We start from the raw sequence: 23,554 nt of genomic DNA, 5'->3' as shown, positions 1-23,554 counted from the left end.
GGATACCGGATTTGGTATTAAATATTAACTGAAGCACAAGCACATATGTGATTCCCTTCTGAAAAAACAGTTTATGTATTGAGTATAAGAAACACATTTTGACTGTTCCAAGCACAAGCAGTAAATGTTTAACATGCAAATTCCCTCACACACAATATGCAATAACCTTATTTTGGCACACAGTTACAAACACTACCCTACCAACTGTACAGTTACCTTCAGTGTTTTTTCAATCAACTCTGAAATTCCTAAATACAGTAATACATTTTTTTCTTTTAACAACCAAGTTCTTTCATTATTTTCCAAAACTCAGTTTACAAGATTTCCAGTCTACTTTTTACCTCCCTCAGTGGTTTCAGCAAAGATTAAGGACAATCAATTCTTTCCAAGCTCTCTCCTGGAGCTTGTGTCTGTTACCTCATTTCCTGGCTCCTATGAAGCAATGTGAGACAAGACTTTGGTGAAAACTATCATCATAACATTTACATTTTCAAATACTGAGTTCAGTTCCTCAAAAATAGCAATGAATCCCTTGGCATATGAGACTGAAATTCTACCATCACTCTCTTTTCTTCAAGTGGTCATGCAACTGAGAAGGGTTTTTAAAAACATTCCCAGACAGTTTTCCAACTCCCCCAAGCAACCATCTCTTCTTTTCTCTCTTTCCCAATTCCCAATGACATATTTCACAGAACACTCCAGCTCTCAGACACTCTCAGGGTGTTTCAACCCTTGTTCATCCCTGCTAGCTCTGTTAAGCCTCTCCCTTTCACACTCATTCAAACCACAGTACACAACACACAGCACCATACCTTAAATTTAAACAAAAAAGAAAAATTGTTTTCCTTCATCATTCAGGCAGACTTTTCAATCAATTAGAAATCAGATCTTTATTCAAGATCAGATTAGATTTGAGGTCAAGGACTACACATCATTTGAAGCCACACAAAACAACTTTATTGATTTAATATAAAAACTTACCCACTTGGCAATTGGACACCCCTGAGAGCTCTTTCCTTCCTTTCCTGTATAAACCACCACCTCAATTCTTACAGCACTTCCTTTTGCTCCATACCTGCATTGAAAAAAGTTCATGACTAAAACAAGCTACTATAGGCAATTTTAAAAGATGAAACATTTTCAATAAAAGATTAATGAATTTATTTTTACTTAGAACAGAAGAAAAACAAAGTATTTATAAAGCAAAAAAAAAAAATCCTTTTACTTTAAAACCCTACTTGCAAGAGTAGTTTTTGACATCTCTCTTCTGACAAACTTCTGCCACTAAGGAAATGTTATCTGCATATAAATCCTAGTGCAATCAGTCTATTATGACCTTGTTTTTTCCAGTTTGCCACAGCTTCTTTACAGGTAGGACACCAGAAAACCTTACTCTGCCAGCTGCTGATCTCTGTCCTTCCTATTGACTTCCAGGGCACCTCAGAACACACTGCACTTGACCTCCAGCCCTGGGCTCAGAAAAGACACACGAGTTTGGACCTGCAGTGCTCATGCTCACCTCATGCACATCTGAACAAGAAAACACTTCACAAATGAGTACTGACAAAAGTGCAATAAAACAAAGCTAAACACAGCACTTCCTTTCTTAGAGCTCTACTTCTTCCCTGTTTAGACAGTCAAAAATGCAATGACATTAAAAGCTGAATTTTCCTCACCTGTTCTCCATAATTTCTCTCACAGCAGCAACACTTGGTCCTGTCCCGAGGTGTGTGTAATAGGGGCCTTCATCTTTTTCTATAATTTGCTCTGTAAACAGGTAAAGAAAACTATGTTGGCACATCCAAAAATTTATTTACCCCATTAAAAGTAAACTTAGAAGCAGTTTATGGAAATGCCTTCTAATTAAATTAGAACACAAAGTTTGAGCCTGAATAAAGAATATGACAGGCTTTTCTCTTCAGACACTTTGAAATTATTTTATGCTCCAATGATTCTGCTAGCATTTTTTTAGTGTTATAAAGTAAAACCCTAATTAAAGAATGCAAAACATTGCTGTAAAACTTTCATTAGAGGAGCTGGCATGTAGTGACTACATAAAATTCCTAATATCCTTGTTGGTAGGAACATTATTAATTAATTTCAGACAAAGAGGAATTGAGGGCAGTAAAATAAATTAACTGACAGTCATATCCTACAGAACAGAAAGCATAACCCAGACCTCTAAAGAAGCCCTCTGTGGATTCAGAGCATGCAAGCCAAGGTGAAGATCTGCCTGCAGCCCATTTGCTGTGAGGCTCTGACCTGTCCTTCCCCCTGGGTGCCTCCACAGTGACCCCACAGCGTGTGTGACACCCTCAGCCAAGCCCTGTCTGCACAGCCCTCCATGCCCAGCTGGCTCTGCCATCTCCTGCTGCAACAGAGGCACCTGAGCTCTCCCATGTGGCCAGAGGTGTCAGGAGCCCTGGGCCTGGACTCTTCCAAGCCATCAGGACTGACAGTGGCAGGAGCAAGGCCACCCCCAGCTATGCTCTCCTGCTTGTCTAACAGATTTTTAAGCAACAAGAACAATACACTGGGACACTGCTGCCAGCCCAGTCAGGTACAAACCAGTTCTAGACCATCAAATTCATGACCTGAAACAATGCAGGTAGGTGCATATAAAGCACAAGTCAGCAATAGCAGACAGAAAAACTCCCCTTCCTCCAGGTTTAAATTTAAGTGGAGGATTTAAACCTGCCAGGTGCAGTACAAAACTCAATTTTGCTGTGCTCTGCAGGCCCAAAGAACACCAAGCAAAAGTTGCAAAGAGGGGAAAGATAATTTCCTCCTGTCTTCTACTGGTGAAACACCGATTCTTGTGCAACAGCTGTCACATACACTTCCTCACATTAGAGGAAGCAACGTGAGCACACCTCCATCTGAAATGTACAGGCAAAAGTTAGCAAAACCACTTACCAACACAGTCACAAGTTGGCAATTCAGATTGTCCTTTTTTGGTAGGTGTGTCTATTAAATTTTTTGTAGGGGTATCAAGAAACTTCATAGGTGATTCAAGGAAACTGCTGAGCGTGTTTTTTGCTGGGGAACACCCTGAGTCGCCTGTGCTCGGGGCGTGGTCAGTACCCAATCTGGTTGATGTCAGAACGGTCACCTCACCCACACACTCCATATTCCTGAGAGCTTCAGCAGAAGCTGGCACCTGGGCCCCAGCACAGGGAACAGGCAGCACCTGGCACTTCGGATCTACCTGCTGAACATGGGCTTTGTTCTCACTACACATCTCCTTAGCTCTCAGGTTAGACCGGTTAAAACTTGGTGGCAAAGGATGCGCCTGACTGACATTTGCTGTTTGCTGTACCTGAGAATTACATTTTTCTGTAAACATCTGTAGGTTTTCAGTTGGTCTTTTCAACAAGGATGCTGTTTTCAGCTGAGAACCAGCCAGAGGATTACGGGAGGACAGGTCGCTGTGTTGGCTACGTGCAGCAACTTCATTTTTCATTGGATCAGCACCTAGTGGGTCACTGGAGCCCACAGTTTTCATTTGCTCATTCACCACTTCACAGCCAAAAAACCTGTCTTTTTTTTTCTCCTGCGGTGCCTCAGGTAAACACCTGTGGAATTTTATCTGTGCTTGTGGAAGAAATAATCTAGTTTTTTCTTGTGATGCTGAAGTATTTTGACTGAGCGCTCTCTGTACTTTGGTTCTCGGAGATTTTTTTTCAGATGGAGCTACCCTGGAGTCCTGTGGCATGGTTTGACCAAGCTTATGCAGTTTTGATGATATCCAAATGTCCTGCAATTCACTATGCTGGCATGACAACAGCTCTAGCTGGTTTGGATTATTTTGTTGATAGCGTGCTTCTGGAGGCTTCTTTTTGTGTCTCGGTTTCCATGGCACACCATTTCCTTTCTTATTGGTTGCTTGCTTTTGCTTTAACAGTAAGGAACTATAATTACGCCTAAAAAATACAGATTCTTTTTTCTGCAACACTTCTTGGTTATATTTTGGCTGCCTCTCATGTGATATTAGATTAAGCAGTGATGCCTTTATGTTGTTCTTCTGCTCTGGATTCGCCTGGTTTGATTCAATCAGGGCTGCCAGTTGAGTTAGCTGTGCAGCCACATCCTCTTCATCCTGGCTGTGAATTCCTCCTTCTTTAATCAAAGAACCACCTTCCAATTTCAAATCACTACACGATGGCTTTTGCTCCAGCTGGCCAGGAGCTTCCAAGTTGTTCCCTGTATGCTGCACATCACATGAAGCACTGCAGAACCCTGTGAGGGTGACTGGCTCATGAGCACAACTTTTGTTGGAATCGTATCCCGAAAACGATGCTGCACCAGATGTTAGGTCAGATAAAGTTTTGGTATCTCTTGAGGGTAACTGTAAATTATACATCTCCCCAGCTGGATTGGCAGGTTTATCACACAATTCAGACACTGAACTTTGGCCATTGTATAACACTGCCTTATTAGGGAGCTGCTTCTGCGAGTGAGTGCAGTGAGCCAAGAGCTGTTGCTCATTCTGTAAGTAAGTGTCTTTGATTTCTTGTAATGCAGAGGATGTAAAGGAGGATGAGATATCCCTTTTAAAACTGTGGAGCAAGTTGGAAGTTGTTTCTCCTGTATGTTCAATACTTTCACTTTTAGCTGGTGAAGTTGTTTCTAAAGGAGCTTCAGATAATTGTGTTAAAGCTTCAATAGCTACAACCTGCTCCAGAGTTAAATTTCTGGTTTTAATCAGGGACAAGAAAGTGGGCTGGAGTGCAGTATTCTCAGGCTGTGTCTCCACACTTGGTACTGTAAAGCCATCCTTCCCTGCCTGCAGCTCCCCTTCAGGCAGCAGAGGACAACACAAGCTTTCTTGCACATCCAAGCTGGAACCTGTCTGCAAAACTGACTGATCAGAATACTCAGAGATGCTGCAGGTGCAGTTTTCCTCTTTCATTAAAACATTCCCTTGGTTTTCTGGGTGAACACAGCCAGTGCCACTTGTCAGAGTGCTTACAATGCTATTCAGAGTGCCACCCATTGGCCATTGCATGTGGGAGCTGCTTGTCAAGTCTGTCCTTTCCTCTGCAGGTACATTGTTCAGGGAAGCAACTGCTTCTGGTGGTGAATAATGCAGGGTGTTGATGCCATTTCTGATGGTGTGCACCGAGGGTTTTTTTGGCTCGGGGAAGGGGCAGGGAGAGGCTGCCCTGTGGCTGTGCTCGGCGAGCTTCGAGTGTGGGGTGCCCGTCACGGCTGCGTGGATGCCACCGTTGACGTGGGCACCAAAGGATGGCTTCTCAGCATGTGCCCACTTCTCTGCTTCCAAGCCAGTCATGCTCTCCTTCTCCTTACACTGCACATGTTCAATGGGTACTGCTTGCTTTGTCTTCACCCTGTATTTTTCACCATGACCACATATACTGCATTCCATGAGTTCTGGTCTGCGGCCATTTACTGCTTTGTTTTCTAAATTTGCCTATAAAACAACAATAAAAAACCCTTGTTGTAACAGCTGTTCAAAGCACATTAAAAATAAGAAGCTTCATATTTACAGCAATTAAACCCTACTTGGACAGACACAAGGAATATCCTAATTAGGCACAGACATTGGAAAATAAACAAAACAGGAAGTTATAAAATAACCCGAAGGCTAAAGACCCTATCCATTTTTAGAGCTATTTTCCCCCACTGTTGAAGGACAGAGGAGGAAGGGAGACTAATGAAATGAATAGTCAGATAAAGGATGTTAGCATTTAGAATGAAATGTAAGCATTCCATTTTGAATTAATTTGCATGAGCAGATTAAAAAAGGGTAAAAAAATTACGTTAAAAGTAAGACTGAAATCCAAGGGATTATATTACAAAGTTCAGCAGTAATTTGGCATAATCACATTCATTTGGCTAGACCAATAAACTGGCTTAACCAACACCACTTGGTTGGATACTCTAGCTAATCCTGAAAACCAACCATTCTTGCTTCAAGTCCTTAACTAATTACAAACCTTAATTTCATTGAGCAGAAATGAATAGAAAGCCAATTTACATCAGTTCACTTGGAAGTTACTCTTTAAACAGTTGTTTAGCTTCTGTATTTAGATGGAAATTTCCAGGTTTCTCCACAGTCTCTCATGTAAGCTATTCAAAACTGTATTTTAGTAAATGCTACATTTTAATGTTTTGTTAAATATGTTCTTTATCTTCACTGATATTATACAGTTCATGTGGTTGAAGCAAGGTCAAAATCTAGACAGAATCAGAATATTGTGCCCTGGAAAGAATATATATATATATATACTTTAAGATAGCATTATGGATATGAAGTAAGGAGTTATACAAAGTAAAAAGAAAACTAATTAAGGCAGAAACTTATGCAGAACAGTAAATAAGGCAGGAATCCAATTTTTCTTACGCTATTCAGATTTTATTCATATTAAATTTCCTTTAAAAATAATTTTAAATCACAGGAGATAGTGCTGTTCCTTTATCTGATTTAAGAGTTCTTCAGTCCCCTGTAACCTTAAGCTATACTTAAAAGAAAACCAGGACTGCTTTTCAAATCAAGTATCAGCAACATGGGGCTAATTAATCCTGTGCAGGCACAGTAGCTCACAGTGGCCAGAAAATCCCACCACTATGAACCATTCAGTTAACTCAGAGATGGTGCTGTGCTCATACCAACAAAGGCATGGACTTCTGACAAAACTCGGGAAAATAAATGCAAAATAGATTTATGATTAATTATACCATCAGATGGAATTGTCACAAATCCCCAGACCAAACAAAGCAGCTCCATCTGGAGCTCAGTGGTCACCTTGGAACTGATAAAACACAACCCCAGGAATCCACAGCACATCCTAGATGTTCTGAGAGGCATCCTAACTTCTCACAAAATCTGTAAAAACATGTCCAACACCTGTGCAGCTAAGTCAGTATTAGACACACAAAGATTCCTTATTAATGACTTTTCAGTAGCCCCAGATCCTCACTAATGGTCAGTGAACTGGAGCTCCTCTGGTTCCTGGTGATTTTCTGTGAGTGATTCCCAGACTCAGGAGGGCACTGAGCACTTTCTAAGGGATCCACAAAAACTGAACAGGTTCCACCACTCTGTCACTGGCAGGGGTAAATGCATCACACAGGTCTCTGTCACTGTACCAGAAAATATTTTAAGGGTCCACCATAAAAGAGTAAAACCCCACAATTCTATACCTGCACAAAAACTGAATTGCAATTGCCTTCACTTCAGAAAGAAGCAGAATTGTTGCTCTTTCTTAAGCAAAAGTACATCTAACATCTCTACCAATCTAGAAGATTCCCAACCATGTAAAATTTTTATTAAAATTATTTAATCAGACAATGAGGAGGCTGTGGACATAAAATCAAATAGATGAAAACTAATTCCCCATCAAGTGCACATTTTCAACACAACACCACATTTTGTATTCCATTCATCATTATAGGAATTGTTCACTACATTGAAGAAACTAATAACTTAAGTCTGGTAATTTGGGAGTAATAAGAGGCACAGGGAAGGAAGAGGCTTCATCCACAATTAGCAGAGATGAGAAGATCTGATACAGAACCCACTGACAGCACTCAGTACAAAGTGTCACCACAGTCCTCCCAACGAGCCTGTTCCTCAATAAAATACTTTAGCTGATCAAAAAGCACTGCTATGCTCAGAAATACACAGGATATTCCATGATCTGCTAGAACTGCACAGGTAGAGTGCTGTGTCCTACAGAACTCCAGTGATCCCAGCAGCAAAGGTAGAACTGCTTAAAAAAAATAAATTCTTCATACTTCATATTTTCCACTAACATTACTAGAAGCTGCCCACATGCAATGAGGAAGAAAAAAACCCCAGATGAATCATATCACTGGCATGAGTTAGTTATTTCATATTCTATTTTTCCACATGAAGACAAAATATTGTCATTGAATCAGCTGTTATTGTTTTAATTAAACTCTGCCTTGGGAGCACTGTGTTGCTTTATCTCCTCTTACTGAACTGCAGTGGATACTAAAAGATACATTTCTTTTCCCTCACAAACAGGAAAGGCCCCTGGATAGTCTGTTAGCATGTGAAGTCAGTATTTCCCACCCCAGAGAAGTGCAGACACACTACCAGGGACAGAGCTCATTTGATTCTTCCCCTCGAGCTAGGAACAATCAATGCTCAAGTCCTGAACCTGCAACAGGACTTGAAAAACCCAGTGAAAAGTACAGACAGGGATATCACAACCCCGAGCACAGTGATAACATTCACAGGAGGTAAGCACAGATGTGATCTGGTTCTGAGGCTTTTACACAATGCAATGAAAAGCTGAAGAATAAAGCAGATCAACAGCAGCAGTTTCCTCTCTCATTAAGGAGAGCTCTACTCTGCCAGGAGACACCAGGCACTAACAAATCATGCTCCAGCTCAGGCTCTGAGCTGCTTTGTGCCATTAGGACTGGAAGCACAGAGCCTCTGTGGCCACGGCTGTTCTACTGAACTTCAACCAAATACTGTCTCATATATATACACACAAAAATTCCTCTGTGAGCTAATGCTTCCAGCACACACCTAGAGCCACTTACAGCAAATCAATTGACATTCTGAAGTTGGATTTACTATTAAAACTTCTCCTTCAACACACGATGCCCCTGAGGTAACGCAGAATTCACCAACTCCCCATCAGAAGGCAATGCTTAAGCTAGCCCAAAGATAGTTCCAGAGCTGAGCAGCAAGCAGCCCATTAGTTGTGTGTCATTTCAGAGCTCCACATGATAACAACACACACTCTACTGAAGGACACCACCACCACCAATTACTCTCATCAACAAGAAATAACAGATGATGCCTTGTCCAACTACTGATAAAATGCCTCTACAAGCAAGTCTTGATGAGTTACACAACAATTAGTGCCAAATCCCCCAACCAGCCCTCCCTGTAAGATTCTGCTCAGGTCCCATGTGAAGCCAGTGCCCAACACAGCAAACAATACTTGCACCCCCTGCTTGTGCCAAAACTGAGATGACCCAAAAGACAGCTCTTCCAGGGTCACAACATCCATCAGCACAAAAGGATGAGTGGGTGAGAAGGCCCTGCAAGCTGCAGGGCCATGGGTAAGCCTGGATCCTGCTGCAGTGTCTGCAGCCACACAGCCAGCCCCACATGGCCCTCCAAGCTGGGACAGAGCTGGCAGCTCCTCAGAGATCCAAAACCACAATATACTGTAAGTGCTGCTTCAGAAAAACTGTTTGGAAAAGGCCCCAAATGTATTTAATCTAACATTCAAACATGGATCATGGTCCAACAGTCAGGTATCACTGCCCCACCAAGAGGCAAGAAAGCACCACCCAGCTGACCAGCAGCAATTTACTCTTCTGTCATTTATTCCTGCTCTCTGCTCCCTGGTACATGTAGAACTTCATGCAGAAATTCAGCAGAATCGAGGACCTGCACTGCACAGGACCAACAGACAGATGATGCCCTGAGATAGGGAGATAAGACATGGAGAGGACAGGCAACAAGGAGAGGCAGCTGCTCATGCCAGTGCTATGTAGGAAGCCATGCACTGGTTAGAACAGACAGATAGAAGGGGAGTGCTGTGGAAGCTATAGGTCACCTCCTGAATACAGCTATATTTTGTTCTTGGATTTTTTTTTTATTTATTAAAGGCAGATACAGTAATACAACTAAGAATAAGCTTCTATCTCTGACCACATGACATGTCTGACTACTGCAATAATGCAGACAGCAGCAGCAAGGCTGCAGTAGGAGCAGGGTGCCCAGGCAGGCTCCCAAAACAGAACAGCAGAGTAGGGGCCAAGCTGCAGGCTGGGGAATATTCCCCATCAATCTCACCACAGGAATAAAGCAGGTACCAGCACACTGTGTAGCTGTGGACATGAAGGAGTCTCTCACGGTACCACACTCCGGCAGGGGCTCAGCTAAGGCACATTTTCTATAACTATGAATGCACAGAAACAGATTGGGGACCTTTGTTAATGTAACACAGCCTGACTGTACAAGGGGCTTTGTTCTGCAAGAGAGCAGCATTCACAGATGGCATTGAGGGACAGCACAGGACTTGGCAAAATATTGTGGGCAAGTTTTACCAGAAGCTGATTTATACAGAAACCCAGAGGAACAAGAGGTTCTGCTAATCTGGAGAAAGGAACCTGACCTGGGGCATGACATTCAGGCTTTCCTGGAGGTATCCCACTCACTCCAACTTCCCTGAGTATCAAACCACCCACTCACCAACTTGAGCATCACAGCAAGGCAGCATTTCACACTGGATCCTAGTACAGCTGAAAAGTCTGCTCTAGCTGCTGGTTGCTTTTATTTCCATATTTGTAGCCACAACAGCAGAGAACATTCTCCAAGCTGCAGCTTAGCTCTCCGTTTTATCTCCATTTAATCTACATTTATATTCTCCTTGCCATGTTCTTCAAATACCAGCCAACCTCCCACCAGAAAAGCTCCTTATTGTCTCTTTCCAGGAGGAATTAGCACATTATGGCCCCAAAGTCTTTATACCTTTGCTCTCTTCCTTTTCTCTCCTACACCACTACCAGAGCAGAGCCCTCCCACCCACCTTGTGCAACAGCTTCAGTGAGACTGCTTAAAGCTACAGTATCAGACCCCAAAGGATACACTTACTACAAAATAAAAGCTGCAGGATACTAATTCTGACTGTAAAGGCTCCAAATGGTGGCTCCCATAGAAATGTATTTATTGAATGACTACTTGGAAATGGGTCTCTCAGCCACAAACTCAAATTGTTGTTTCCATCCATTCCTATATCTATCTTGCAAAAGCTACAAACAGGAGCAAGAAAAAACAGGGTGAAGGACACCCCATTCTCCTACACAGGCATCCAAGAAGTTGATTTGTTAAGAAAGAAAAAACCCCAAACATTACAGCACTTTTTCTGCTACAGAAGCAAATATAAACAAACAGCTTGCCTGGTCATTTTTGTTTTCCTTGGGTTTTGGGTTTGGTTTGGTTTGTTTTTTACTGGTGTTTTGAATTATTCAATCATTTGTCATCAACATTGAAACCAAGCACTCAAAGAGACCCTGGCAGCTCTGGAAAATACAGCACTCAATTAAGCCAGAAAAGAAAAATGATACAATCTGCAACAATATGTATCCCTGAGAGAACTTTCCCCCAGTGTGCTTTAGCTCAAAAGCAGAGATGAAAGAATTCCAGTCTCAGAATTTCCCCACCCTAGCTAATGTCTCTTGTGGTTCACTCATTTATGAAACCATCAGCACAGTGTTTAGGAAGTGCTGCCTGGCCCTTCCCTGCAAATGGAGAATCACCACAGTGCTCAAAGAGGGGCTTCAGGGAGCAAACCCCAGCCATGGGCAACCTCCTTAGCAACAATCTGAAAGAGCAGTCAATTAACACCTAGAAAAACAGCAAATCATTCAAAGACAGACATGATGCTTCAGCAATTAAGCTGGCAGGCCAGCCACTTCAGTCCAGCTAGAGAGACACTCTGTGTTTAGCAGAGCCATGGGACTGGATGTACAGAAGGCAGGTTTCTACCTTGGAAAGCAGTGCCTCCAGGAGGACATTCACATGTAACTATAGAAACTCCTGCACGGCTTCGTGGCTGAAAGAGTTAGTTACATTCTTGGGTGCATAAATAACAATATAATTAGGAAAAGAGTGGTTACTTTCACTGCTGCACTTGGCACTTTTGCACCTGCTGGCAGAATAAAGCATCCTGTTCTGGCATCCCCAATTCAGGCCAGACATTGATATGCTGGAGAGGGCTCCCAGGACCACAAGAATGACAAAGGACTGAAACATCTTGAAGTGAAAGCCTCAAGTTCACTCTCTACTCACTCTCTCCAATTTACCAAAGAGAAAGAAAATTGAAAAGCCACAAACTCCTGCTCAGTCCATGTGGAAAAGAATGCTGATAACAGAGGGCTCCTTGTTCTAGTATACAAAAGTTTAACAAGACTCAATGACTTTAAGTTAAGGCTGGAGAAGTCTGGCCTTGAACTATGGTGCACTTTTTTGCAACAAGACAGAGAGAGCAGAGTTTTTTAAAGCATCTTGTTAGATGTTTGGATGCACTTTTCATCCATGGGCATTTTCAAATTCAAGTTCTTTCAGCTATCTTTTCAAAAATTTATGTTTAAGCCAAATAAAAGGATACAGTCTTACAACCTCCCAGCACAAGAACAAGTGTTCAAAGTGGTCTTTCCTGGGTTTACCACATGAGAACCAAACTGAGACAATTTCTCTTCAGGTTCAGTGCAGTAAAGATCCAAACTGTTGAACTAAAAACATAACCTTGCACAGTTCCTGTAATCTAAGCAGGAAGATATTCAGGTCCTTCATTTAGGACCACAGTCTGTGCCCCATCACCTGTTGTACAAGCAATTATATTATTTACAAGTTACTACATGTTGGTAGCAGTTCTCACACCAGAACTGCTAAGGACACACAACACCATTCTATCCTGGTTTTAAGGCTGATGAGGGGCCACAAGATAAAAAGGAGTAACTAATACTCTTTAGAAATAGAAAACTCAGTGACAGGAGCAGCTTAACTGAGATTAAAAAGAAAAAAGAATAGTCATGCTGATCTCTTAAGGCACCAGGCTACGAGGCAGCTCTATTCAGGATTTTCCATCTATGTTTTGCTTACTCTCATGAGGATAAAAAGCCTAAAAAATGGCAAACTGTGTTTCCTTTTCTGCCTTGCACACCTATGGTTTAAGTAAAGCTCAAGGCAGAATTTGCACTGTAACTTCCCCGTGCTCTTTACAGGAGCAGCAGCTTTCACTCCAGGCTGCAATAACAGCACTGCAGCTGTGGTGTTTGCACTGCAGAGCTCAGGCAGTGATCACTGCCACAAAGTGAATGCTCTGCATTTACAAACACACAGCACTTTGTCCTCTCATTGACAAGTCCAGCACACCCCTTCTTTTGGGAAAATGAAATGTACAGCCCCATTTTACTATAGGGCACTGATTAAACTATAATGCAATACAGACAGCACCAACAAACCACTGAGAAAGGAATTCAGTAAGACACAAACCACTCAATTGTAAGTCAGCTTCAAAAAATCCTCATATTCTAGAAGGCTTAAAATTAAAGTTGGTAGGACAACAAGGACAGCCTTGTTGCCTATAGTCTATAAATTAATTTTACATAAGTGAATGAAAAGGGATTATTGTTAGTTGATTAAATACTGTCTTCCTTTTTCTTCATATCGTTTAAGTTTCATACATTTAGCATTTAAAAAGAAAGCATGAATTCTTCTTACCTCCCCAATAAAATCATATAATTAAGAATTTATTTTAGTACAAATTAGATCTCTTGGTTTCTAAAAAAGCAAGGTTCCTACTAATGCCAGTGGGAAAGTTTGCTGTCATTGTATCAGTTAAATTAGCTTTCCAATAATCAGTAACATTAACCAAAATTCTTGGTATAAAATGCCAGAAAGAAAGAAGAAAAAAAACCCACAAATGTTAAGAGTGTGCTGCCACTCAGGTAAGTTTAGGGCTCCTCAATGGTTTTCTCCCACATCAATTGCTAAAAGCAATAAACAAACTTGCTTGGCAATGTGGTATCAGATCCTAAACAGGGAGCAGCCGTTTTCAAAGGATTTTTAGGTGCTACTGTCAATAAATGTATGGCCAGCAGCACACTGAGAATGATTACTGGAACTGGCAGAGCCATCTCAGTTATTTCAAAGCAAGTACAAGTATGGAATAAAGCTCACGATGCAGTACTGAATGCAAACAATATCAACAAAGCAACATAGCTGGAGAAAAACCTGTGTTTATTTTGTAATGCTTCATTAAGAACATCTAAACAATGTATCAATCAATATACCTACACAACTGACCTTCATCTCCACATGCACATTTTCCATTTTCCTCCCTTTCCAAAAGCTGTGCTACTTTTACTGCATATTTTATGACATTTTTGATCACAAACACATTTTCTAGTTTTTTGAAGCTCCACTTCTAAATCAAATGAAGTATTTAGAAGGAAGGCCTTACACTAAAACAGACCATGAGAGTCCAGATCTACAAATAAATCACAATTCAAAACACACAACCCCCCCCAAAACCACTGTGATGATGAGGCTCAGCCTGGCCTCACTGAACACTTCCCAGCCCCACCAATCCCTGAGGAGGGGCCCTGTGCTCACAACTGCTGTGCTACAGCAATGAAGGAGTTAAAACAGAGCCCCTGCTCTGTGTAACTGTGGACATGAAGGGGGTCTCAGGGTACCACACTTTCCTCCCTCAGCGTTCTGGGGAGCTGTGGGGCAAACAGCAGCACAGGGACACAAGAGGAGGGAGCTGCACAGGAGAAGGGAGCCCTACAGGAATGGGGCAAGGGCAGCACAGCCTCTCTGCACCCCAGGAAAGAATTCACAAGGGACAGGCTTCCACTCCACCACAAACTGGGAAAATCAAGGATTAGAAAACAGAGTAAGATTAATAATTTACAGCTCACTTACAAAGGCTTTCTTTGTTAGGGCTCTATTCAAAACCATCCACATCCATGAGTAGTCCTGGCTGAGCTGTACAAACAACATGCAAGTGCTTCATATGTTCATGAGTGCATTCATGTGGAAGTGCTGGGAAGCTGCAGGGCCAAATGCCCTGTGCTAAATCACAACCACAACCACGCCTGCTCACATCAAGTGCTTGCATGAGCCTACCAAAAGCAAAACAAAATTAAAGATTTAATCCCATTTAGACAGATGCACATTAGCTCAAAGAAGGTGAAAAAGAGAACATTTCTTTCAATCCAGGTAACAGCTAAGTTAATTATCTTACTTTTAAAAATACAAGTTAACTGGTTTGTGTTGGATGCTCTGATACCAAAAGTAAGGTCTACCTATCAAAAAAACAGGAGCAAAAAGGGAGTAAAAAACAGGAAGAAACTTTCAACCCGTACTCAAAGCAATTTTAATTGGTATTTACTGAAGGAACACACTCCAAGGTGATAATGTCTATTTGAAAAAAACCACAACAAATATGAGAAGTCCTTTCTGGACAGCACCCTTTCCAACTTGTACTGTACCATTCTTCCTTCTTTCCCCATAAAATTCCACTGCAGTGCAACTCCATCCATTGACTTGCTCATATCTCAGTTCAAAGGGGAAAAAAGTAATAAAATTTAATTTCATCCAGCTAAATATTTTGGCAGATATTCTGCACTAAAAATATACACCGTAATTTAGAATAAATGTTCCAAATCAGTTCAATCCTTGCTCTCTCCAAGCATCATCATGAAATTTAGAACTTGTATTCCTAAACCTTGTTAACACATGTATGACCTTGATCAAAAAACTGTATTTTTAGTTTCTTTAAGCTGCAAAACTAAAACTGCATCATAAAAAGGGCAACAGCAGGTCTGCCAAGCCAACTTCATGCTTTAAAGTTGTTTTTTTACAAGACTATGCTTTGTACATCTGGAAAAGAAAAATTAAGAGGGTGCTCAATCAGCTATTTGCAGCCTTGATGGAAATAAAACTTGGATGTTCCCAGTATGATGTTTATAAACAGCCCCAAAGTTGTGGATACTGAGTCATGTCTGGCTTTGGCTTGCCCTCAGCTGAGGGGATGTTACAGGGGTGAGCAGGCACTGTGAGCACTGTGCTGGCACCCCTAGCACTGCTGCAGTGTTGATGCACAAGCACAGCACAGCACAGACTGTGCAGGCAGCCCCAACACCACTCAGCACTGCACATGGCACAAGGGATTTCTCCCAGGCTCTTCCCTATCTTCCCTCTCCCTTTCTTTCTTTCTCCTTCCTTTGTTCTGTTGTTGTTTTGGGTTTCTTTACTCTCCATCAGGGCAACAAACCCCTGCAGCCCTGGCTCCCCAGAACCCCAGGAAAGACCATGGACTGTGCCTCAGCAGCTGCCTCCTGATCCTGGGGAGGTTTCCTCACTTTCCTCACTGCTGCCTGCACGTGTCCTGGAGGTTTCCCTGACATCACAACATGAGCCCATGTGCAACTGCCCATTCTCCTGAGCTCTGTGGAATAACGACCTTGGAAGGGACTGCAAGCACTTCCCTGTCCTCAGGAAGAGGTGCACTGCACTGGTCAAATTCAGCCACAACACCAGTAAGTGGCTAAAAAGGATGATGTTAAGTGAAGCAGGGTGTACAATGTGACTTTAGAAATGCAGGCAAATTAATTTTTAAGTATGAATCCCTTCTGTATAGATTTTCCATTACCAGGGATAAAATTAAAGAAGTGTCTGCTTAACTGGGAAAAGAACATAATATAAACCCTAAGGAAAACTAAGTATATTCCTTCCCTTGTATCCATTACTGTGAGCTTACAAAGCTTGCTTTCTTTAATGAGCACTTGCCTGCTAGAAGTGATGAATATTTCAGATGCTCTTTCAAAATAAACATAGAGAACCTAATACAGTATTTATGGCACAGATGAATTTCCTAAACGAGCTGCCCAATAACCAGAAAGGAGCATTAAGACATGAGTATAGAAAACTATAAATAGTACACAAAAGGTACAGTGTAATAGTGTGCATCACTTTTAGTCCTGTTTTTATCTGTCCAACCCATTTGCAAGTGGAAAGCACTGCTTATTTTCCCCTGTACAGAATCTGTGAATGGCCTGGTCCTCAGCAGCACAGTTAGAACATGAACCCTCTAAGTAAATAAACGTGCATCTATCAAAACTTAGGAGCGTCAGGAAAAAACCCAAAGCTCCATGTATTATTGGAAAAAAGTACTACAAATTCTCCTTTAAGGAGTCTAAGAATACTACTTGAAGAAAATACAAATTAAAAAGGACACATCCTGTTTGAATTTTGAAAATGTCAGTGGTCAGATGCCCTCAGCCACTACCAATCATAAAATCAAACATTGAAGTCATAATTCAACAGAGAGGACAACACCCCTTTACATGGTGTCCCAGCAACAGCAGAAACCAGGTTAGAGCCATGGAACACAATGGCACATTTCTAAAAATGCCCTAGGAAAGAAGTCTGCAATGTATGCAGCTTTTTTGAAGTTTCCTGCAGCTGACAGAGCTGCAGTGGAACTTAGATACCCAACCTCCCTTCTCCCATCCAAAACCAAAGGCAACCCCAATGCAGCATTCCATGGGATGCCTTCAGAGCTACTGTGCCTTCCTGGGTGGATGCAATGAGACAAACTCTTAGGAAGTACACCCCAGCACTACAAAACAAATACAAATACTAGAAAACACAAAGCCAGTACCTCAAACCAAAGGGGAAATATCACAGAATCAGTTCAGCAAAGAGAAAGTCAAACCATAAACCAGCCCAGGTCCAACGACTGACGTGGATATTACACACACAGAACCAGACAAGCCTTTCCATTCAAGAGTCAAGGGTGGAAAAAAACTCTTCAGAAGGGTTTTGGAAAGGACAGGAATGACAGACTCCTATTCCATAGCAACCTGCTGGGCCATCACATCACAAACAGTGGCAAAATGCACTCAAGAGGAAAATCTCAAGACCAACCATGAGCCACGACTGCAGACAGACACCCATCTGTCTGTGACCAAAAAACCACATTTTCCACTCTTTGCCAGAACAGGCATCACACCAATTACACATTAGAAACTGACTCCTTTACAAACACTCCTTATTTTGCATGCTACTGTCAACAGCACAAAAGACAGAATGAGCAAACACTTCAAGTTATAGCTACACCCATGTGGTATATTACAAAGAGCAACAGTATTAAAATGAATAATTAAAATCATACCCAGAACAACAAAAATACAAATATTTCAATGGCTTATTTTAATGCAGAAAAAGCCCACTAACATTTGCCAGTGTTGTAAAACCACAATTAGTTTGCACAACTACTCCACATGAAAAGACAGACACCATTCAGGGTTGGACAGGTTATCTGCTCCTTATTTAATCTTAACTTTGGTTTGTCTTACCAAAGTTTCTGTAACTGTAACAATGACAACACAACTGTTAAGAAATTGGGATGTTTTCAAGTAAAATGACACTACAAACCAGTTAGCATTTAAAAATACTATATCCAATAACTTCTGAAATTTTAGTGTACTGAAACAATACTAAACTATCTTATTACATTTAGCTAGAACAGTTCAACAAAGTAAGTTTAACAACATACTTTTTGTTTGCATTTTCACTAGCTTCATCTTATCATACCATCCATCCATCTTGCCCCATTCATCCTCCAACTTGTTTGCAACAACAAAATTAATGACTTATTTCTATTCAAAACATTCTAAAGATTAACTGAGAGAAGCAATATCAATATACTACCTGTTACTTAAAAAAAACAAACCCAAACAACCCCAAACATTAGCCATGAGTACAGCAAGTCTATATTTTGGTATAAAAACTAAGATATTTGCATTTGAAAGACCAATCTTTTGTTATCATGAAAGATAGCCATTTTAAAAGTGTGGAAGGAATATGTTACCACTGAAACTGAAGGTTGTTGTAAGTTTACAGGATTTTCAGTTTCAGTTGAGGTATTCTAAAGTTTAAAGAAAGGGAGGATATCAAAACTTCAGTAAAGTAGGTATAAAAATTCCACTTTTGTTAACTTGGCTCGCAGTTTAACGTTGACTTCCCCCATGAAATTTCAGCTGCCATAAAACCTGTATGCTAAAAACATTTAACTGTTACGTTTGAAAGTATAAAACTAGGAGCAGAAGAAATTAAAGGGAACGTTCAAGCAAGGGAAAGCAAACTTTTGGTCTGCAGACTTGTGCAGGGAGGCTCAAATATGTCTACAACATGCTGGAGAGAAAGAGGAAAGAAAGGACATGTTCTGTGCTTTTAAAATTAGCTAATCTGCTTAATAGCTGGAAAGCGCCGCTACCCAGCGTTTAACCCTTTGCCTTCCTGGGCCGTATGACAAGAAAATGCTGCTCAAAACGGGAGGGGATAAATATCAAAGCAATCATCGGTTACCTTTAAAACTCTTTGCTTCCTCCTCTGAGGCCTTTTGTTTTCTGTTAGGACCTAAAAAAACATCAAATTGCAGAATATAAGTTGTGGTCACAAAGGCAGGCAGCCACCTCCATATGATTTATATGGAACAGCGATATTTCTGCAGTACCCCGAGTGCTTTACACGCGGCCCTTCCACGGGCCGGCGGCGGCTCCCGGCGGCCCGTCCGCCGCCCCCGCGGCGCCCCTCACATGGCGGGCGCCCCGCGTTCCCCCTCACGGCGGCGGCGCCCCTGCCCCGCCATCTTTGCTTCCTGCCGCAGCGGCGGCCGCGCGCGGCCCCGCGGGAGCGCGCAGCGCCGCGCAGCGCCCCCCGGCGGCCGCTCGCCCGCCCGCCCGAACAAAGGGGCTCCGCAAAGGCCGCCCGCAAAGGCCGGCACGGACCCGCCGCGCCCCGGGCGCGGCCCAGGGGGTGCGGGCCGCCCGCCACGGGCACCGGGGCCGGGGTCGATGGGCTCGGCTGGGGCCGCGAGGAGAACGGGGTCAGGCGAGGACATGGGCCCCGCGCACCCGCACGCGTGCGCACACCGCCGCGCACCGGGCGGCGCAGCCCCGACCCAACCCTGAGCGGCACCGGGCGTGCAGCACCGGGCACCGGGCGGCACAGTCCCGGCCTTCTCCTGAGGGACACCGGGCGTGCAGCACCGGGCACCGGGCGGCGCAGCCCCGATCCTCCCCTGAGGGGCACCCGGCGTGCAGCACCGGGCGGCACAGTCCCGGCCCTCTCCTGAGCGGTACCGGGCGTGCAGCACCGGGCACCGGGCGGCGCAGCCCCGACCCTCTCCCTGAGGGGCACCGGGCGGGCAGCACTGGGCACCACAGCCCCAACCCTCTCCTGAGCGTCACCGGGCGGCGCAGCCCCGACCCTCCCCTGAGGGGCACCGGGCGTGCAGCACCGGTCACCACAGCCCCGGTCCTCTCCTGAGCGGCACCGGGCGTGCAGCGCCGGTCACCGGCGGCCGGATCGCCCTGCAAAGAGTGAAATCGCCGCTCCCCGGTGCAGGCCGCAGCACAGGGCCTGCCTTCACCTGCTCTCCCCCAGCCGAGCGGCCGCGGCGGCAGCAGCCCCTCCAAAATGCCAGCCCGGGGCCGGGAGCCCAGCGCCCGCCGCACTCCGCGGGCCCGGTCCAACAGACTCCTGTGGCTTCACCTACTCCTACAGCACTGTGAAAAATGCGAATTCTATGACTGGCTTTTTGCAAATATTCAAATTAATATTATATGTGTTGTGTTAGAAAGTAATGCTGTATTAATTCTCTTAAGTAGTGTGTTAAATATAGTTGTGGGTTATAAAAAAACGTTAAAATAGAAACTATGCTATGTAAGATCCTTTTTTTAAAAAAAGGACTTGCAGCGAAACATCAGCCACAGGACACCTAAATCTTTCCAAGAAAAATAATTTATTACTCTCTTATCAGAAGAAACCAACTTCTTCCCGCCTCGAAGGCACTGTTAGGAATCAGAGGAAGAAGTTGACATGACCAGACAGAATCCTGTATTTTAATTGAATTTATGCATAATGTATGAAGTGTATGAATATGCAACAGGCTGTTGTTTTTAAGGGTTAATCCTCTGTTAATGTGGGTCCTTTTTCGGGCCTGTGCTGCCCAGAAAAGGTACCCAGATGTCCGTAACTCTTTGTCCTAATTCAAATTGTCCAAATTATTATTACTCCAATTGTATTACTATTTTTATAACCATTTTATTACTATTAAACTTTTAAAACTTTAAACACAAGTGATTGGCGTTTTTCAGAAGCACCCAACAGAACAAATTCCTGCACATGGACTGCCATGGGAACTGGCCACCATATAAACATCAAGTGCAATTGTTTCCCCACAACTCCACCTGCTCCACACATTGGAGGGGCCACACTGAGCCCTCATTCCCTAACCAGGGACATCAAACCAACCACAGCAGATCTCACACTGCAGGCACCCAAGCACTCCCTGAATTCCCAACAATTCACAGTTGACATCTAAACCAGAATGTTGGCCATGGATTTATGCTCTAAAGATAAAAACCAGTAAGAACACCTTCACATCAGCTACAAACTGCAATCTGTTTTTGTATCTAATGCTACACTGTAATGTAATTACTGTCCACTTATTGGTCCAAATCAGTTAAACAGCAGAAATGCTCAGACGTGGACACACAACTCATTCCCCAGTGTAGCAATTAAATCAGAGAAAGCTGTCGCCCATTTTTTGTTGTCTGATGCTACCTTGTATCTAAGCTCTTCATTTGTTGCATCAGAATGATGTATTAAATAGGATTTAGGATAAGGCAAAATTAAAATACTGATTTGTATTCTTTCCCCCAAATAGCCCATATCTGCAAGGGTCATTTTTGCACATTAAGAATGAGAGAGTGGAAATCACACACACTTAGTGATCTGATTCTTCTTGGTAGTTTGGCTACTTAGATGCTTTTCAATACAGGGGGAAAAGGAACTATTTTGTTTGTTTAGAAACCTAAGACCCCATATTGTGATTTAGTCCCCAGACTGGTGCATGCACTGGACAGCAGTTTCAGGTTTCCTTGTAACCTCATGTTACAGGCCCTCAGACACAAGGAAGGAAAGAAACCTCTTCAAATAATTTCCCCATAAAAGCTTTAAGAACCTACACAGAAAATAAGGAGCAGTGAAGAGGCAATTTGTTAAATACAGCCTCTGAAAATAACTAGAGCACAAACTAATCCATCTCACTGTCATTTAGCCTGCATTATGGTCCACACCCAGGAACACAGAATGGCAAAGTGCTGTGAGCTGTAATTATTATACACCCCCACAGAGTATGAGTGTCAGTGAAAAATGCAAGCAAACTGCACAACTCCAACTCCCTGCCCTGCATCCGTGGGGCAGGGAAGGCTGCATGCAGCCCTGCTCATCACACACATTCCCAAACTCCTCTAGCTGTGTGCCATTCCCTTACAAAACTCTCAAGTATCCTACTCAGGAGTGGTTTTATGTGCACCCATTTTAAAATTCAACTGGCTTAAATATTTCTGGAGTCTATTGTAAAATAAATACCACTAAGTCTAAATTTCTTGATTATAGCTGGGCCTGGCTAGAACACAAGAATTCCATTTTCCCTTTTTTTTTTTTTCTCAGATTTCAGCTCTTGATTTTGTTCCAAAGCAGAGCAAAACTTTCAAAATTCAAGAGGAGACAGATGGGATGTGGGAGACCAAAGTTCAAACCCCTGGTCTGCATCAGGCAAAAATCCCTTACCACCAACACATTGTAATAATTCTCATCCCTTTTTAAGTTTTAAACAGAAATTGCATTTCTCAAGCCTCGAGAAACTTCCCCCAAAAAATAGTTGCATTAAAACAGATAGTAGCTGTGAAAAGTTCCTGTTCATTCAGCATTTTCCATTCAAGGAATGGCTACTGGAAAGCTCCCAACCAACTTGAATTGCAGCATCCTTTTTCAATATGTCGGGGTTTTTCGGCAGCGTGTTAAAAACCCACAGACAAGCAGGCCCTTATTGTTATTTAATATTTCATGCTACTCAGATTACAGCAATTAAATAAGATGTCTTGAGACACCTTGGGCAACCCAAGTGAACTCAGTGACCTCATTGTTTTGGCCAGTTTGTTGACTACAGCTCCCCCTAAATCTAACTATTTAGTTCTAATAAGAATTAAAGCTCTCCCCAGCAGGTGGTTTCAACCCAAGAGGGCTCCCTGCCTAGGCAGGACCCTAAAATGTGGGCACCTTGCCTTGACAAGCCCTGCAAAATGATGCCTCAGGGTTTAGCTTTTATATTCTCAGATTCTGTGCTGGTTTAGTGTAGTTCTGGGCTTCATATTATGGGATGGTGAGCTCTCTTCACAGAGCAGGAGACAAAAAAATTCCTGCTCTAGCTGGGGACCAAGGACAAATGATCCAAATCTCAGGCCCAAAGGCATAAACAACGTGGGCTGGAGAGAGAAAAACGAGCAGGGTGGGACTGCATGGGCTAAAGATGGAATGGGACAATTAACTCCAATATGCAAATGGGGCAGAACTTATAAAAGTGAGAGACCCCGTGACTTGTTGTGCATTTTGTGGCCATTTTGGGTTGTGCTGCCCAAGGTGGATCTGAGGCCTTTAATAAATTCCTACTTTATTCTTTAGCTCCATCTAGTTTCTGTTCTAGGCCAGCCTTCTGAAGGCATCAAAAAGCAGCCTGGAGATGAGGGCTCCCCACACTGCCAGCTCAGCAGCAGCCCTGGGAGTTCAGGGCCCTTTGGGAGCTGGGGGGTCACAAATCCCTCCAAGGGCAGCCCAGAACTGGAGCTCCCAGCCTGACACCCCTGTGGGCAGGGCAGCAGCTCCCCCAGGACAGCTCCAGTGAGCAGGGCCCCATCAGCAGCGGCTCCAGGCTCTGTCTGCAGCATCTGCCCGGCCAAAACAGGAATCCTTTGGCCATGGAAAAAAGAAAATTAACCATGAGCCACCTTTCCTGTCCACATGCTACTTTTGAAGCCTACAAAATCCTCACCCCACACTGCAACTCATGAAGGCAGCCCTGATAGTGTGCAATGCAATGGCACACCTTTAATTCTTGGAATTAAATCTGCTTTTTGGAACAAAATAGCTGTAAAATAGCCCTCAGTAACT

The 23,554-nt window shown here is 43.1% G+C and overlaps 1 protein-coding gene across 3 annotated transcripts in view; it reads right to left on the bottom strand.

Annotated features, from left to right (window-relative positions):
* Positions 1-23,554, bottom strand: part of TET1 (tet methylcytosine dioxygenase 1) — a 77,397-nt gene that overhangs the window by 39,329 nt on the left and 14,514 nt on the right. For 2 of the 3 annotated variants that reach the window (XM_071438404.1, XM_071438403.1), the window contains exons 3-6: positions 18,905-18,955; positions 2,917-5,434; positions 1,677-1,767; positions 982-1,075 (exon numbers count right to left, since the gene is read on the bottom strand). In XM_071438404.1, the coding sequence (XP_071294505.1) occupies positions 982-1,075; positions 1,677-1,767; positions 2,917-5,434; positions 18,905-18,955 (2,754 nt within the window). The remainder of the gene's footprint in view (positions 1-981; positions 1,076-1,676; positions 1,768-2,916; positions 5,435-18,904; positions 18,956-23,554) is intronic. The other variant, XM_071438405.1, reaches the window with a different exon arrangement.

Source organism: Agelaius tricolor, unplaced genomic scaffold (genome assembly GCF_023055355.1).
Source record: "Agelaius tricolor isolate 1412-34295 unplaced genomic scaffold, bAgeTri1.0.p SCAF_13, whole genome shotgun sequence".
NCBI lineage: Eukaryota > Metazoa > Chordata > Aves > Passeriformes > Icteridae > Agelaius > Agelaius tricolor.
Note: the sequence above shows the minus strand (reverse complement) of the source record. Positions and strands in the feature narration are given on the sequence as shown.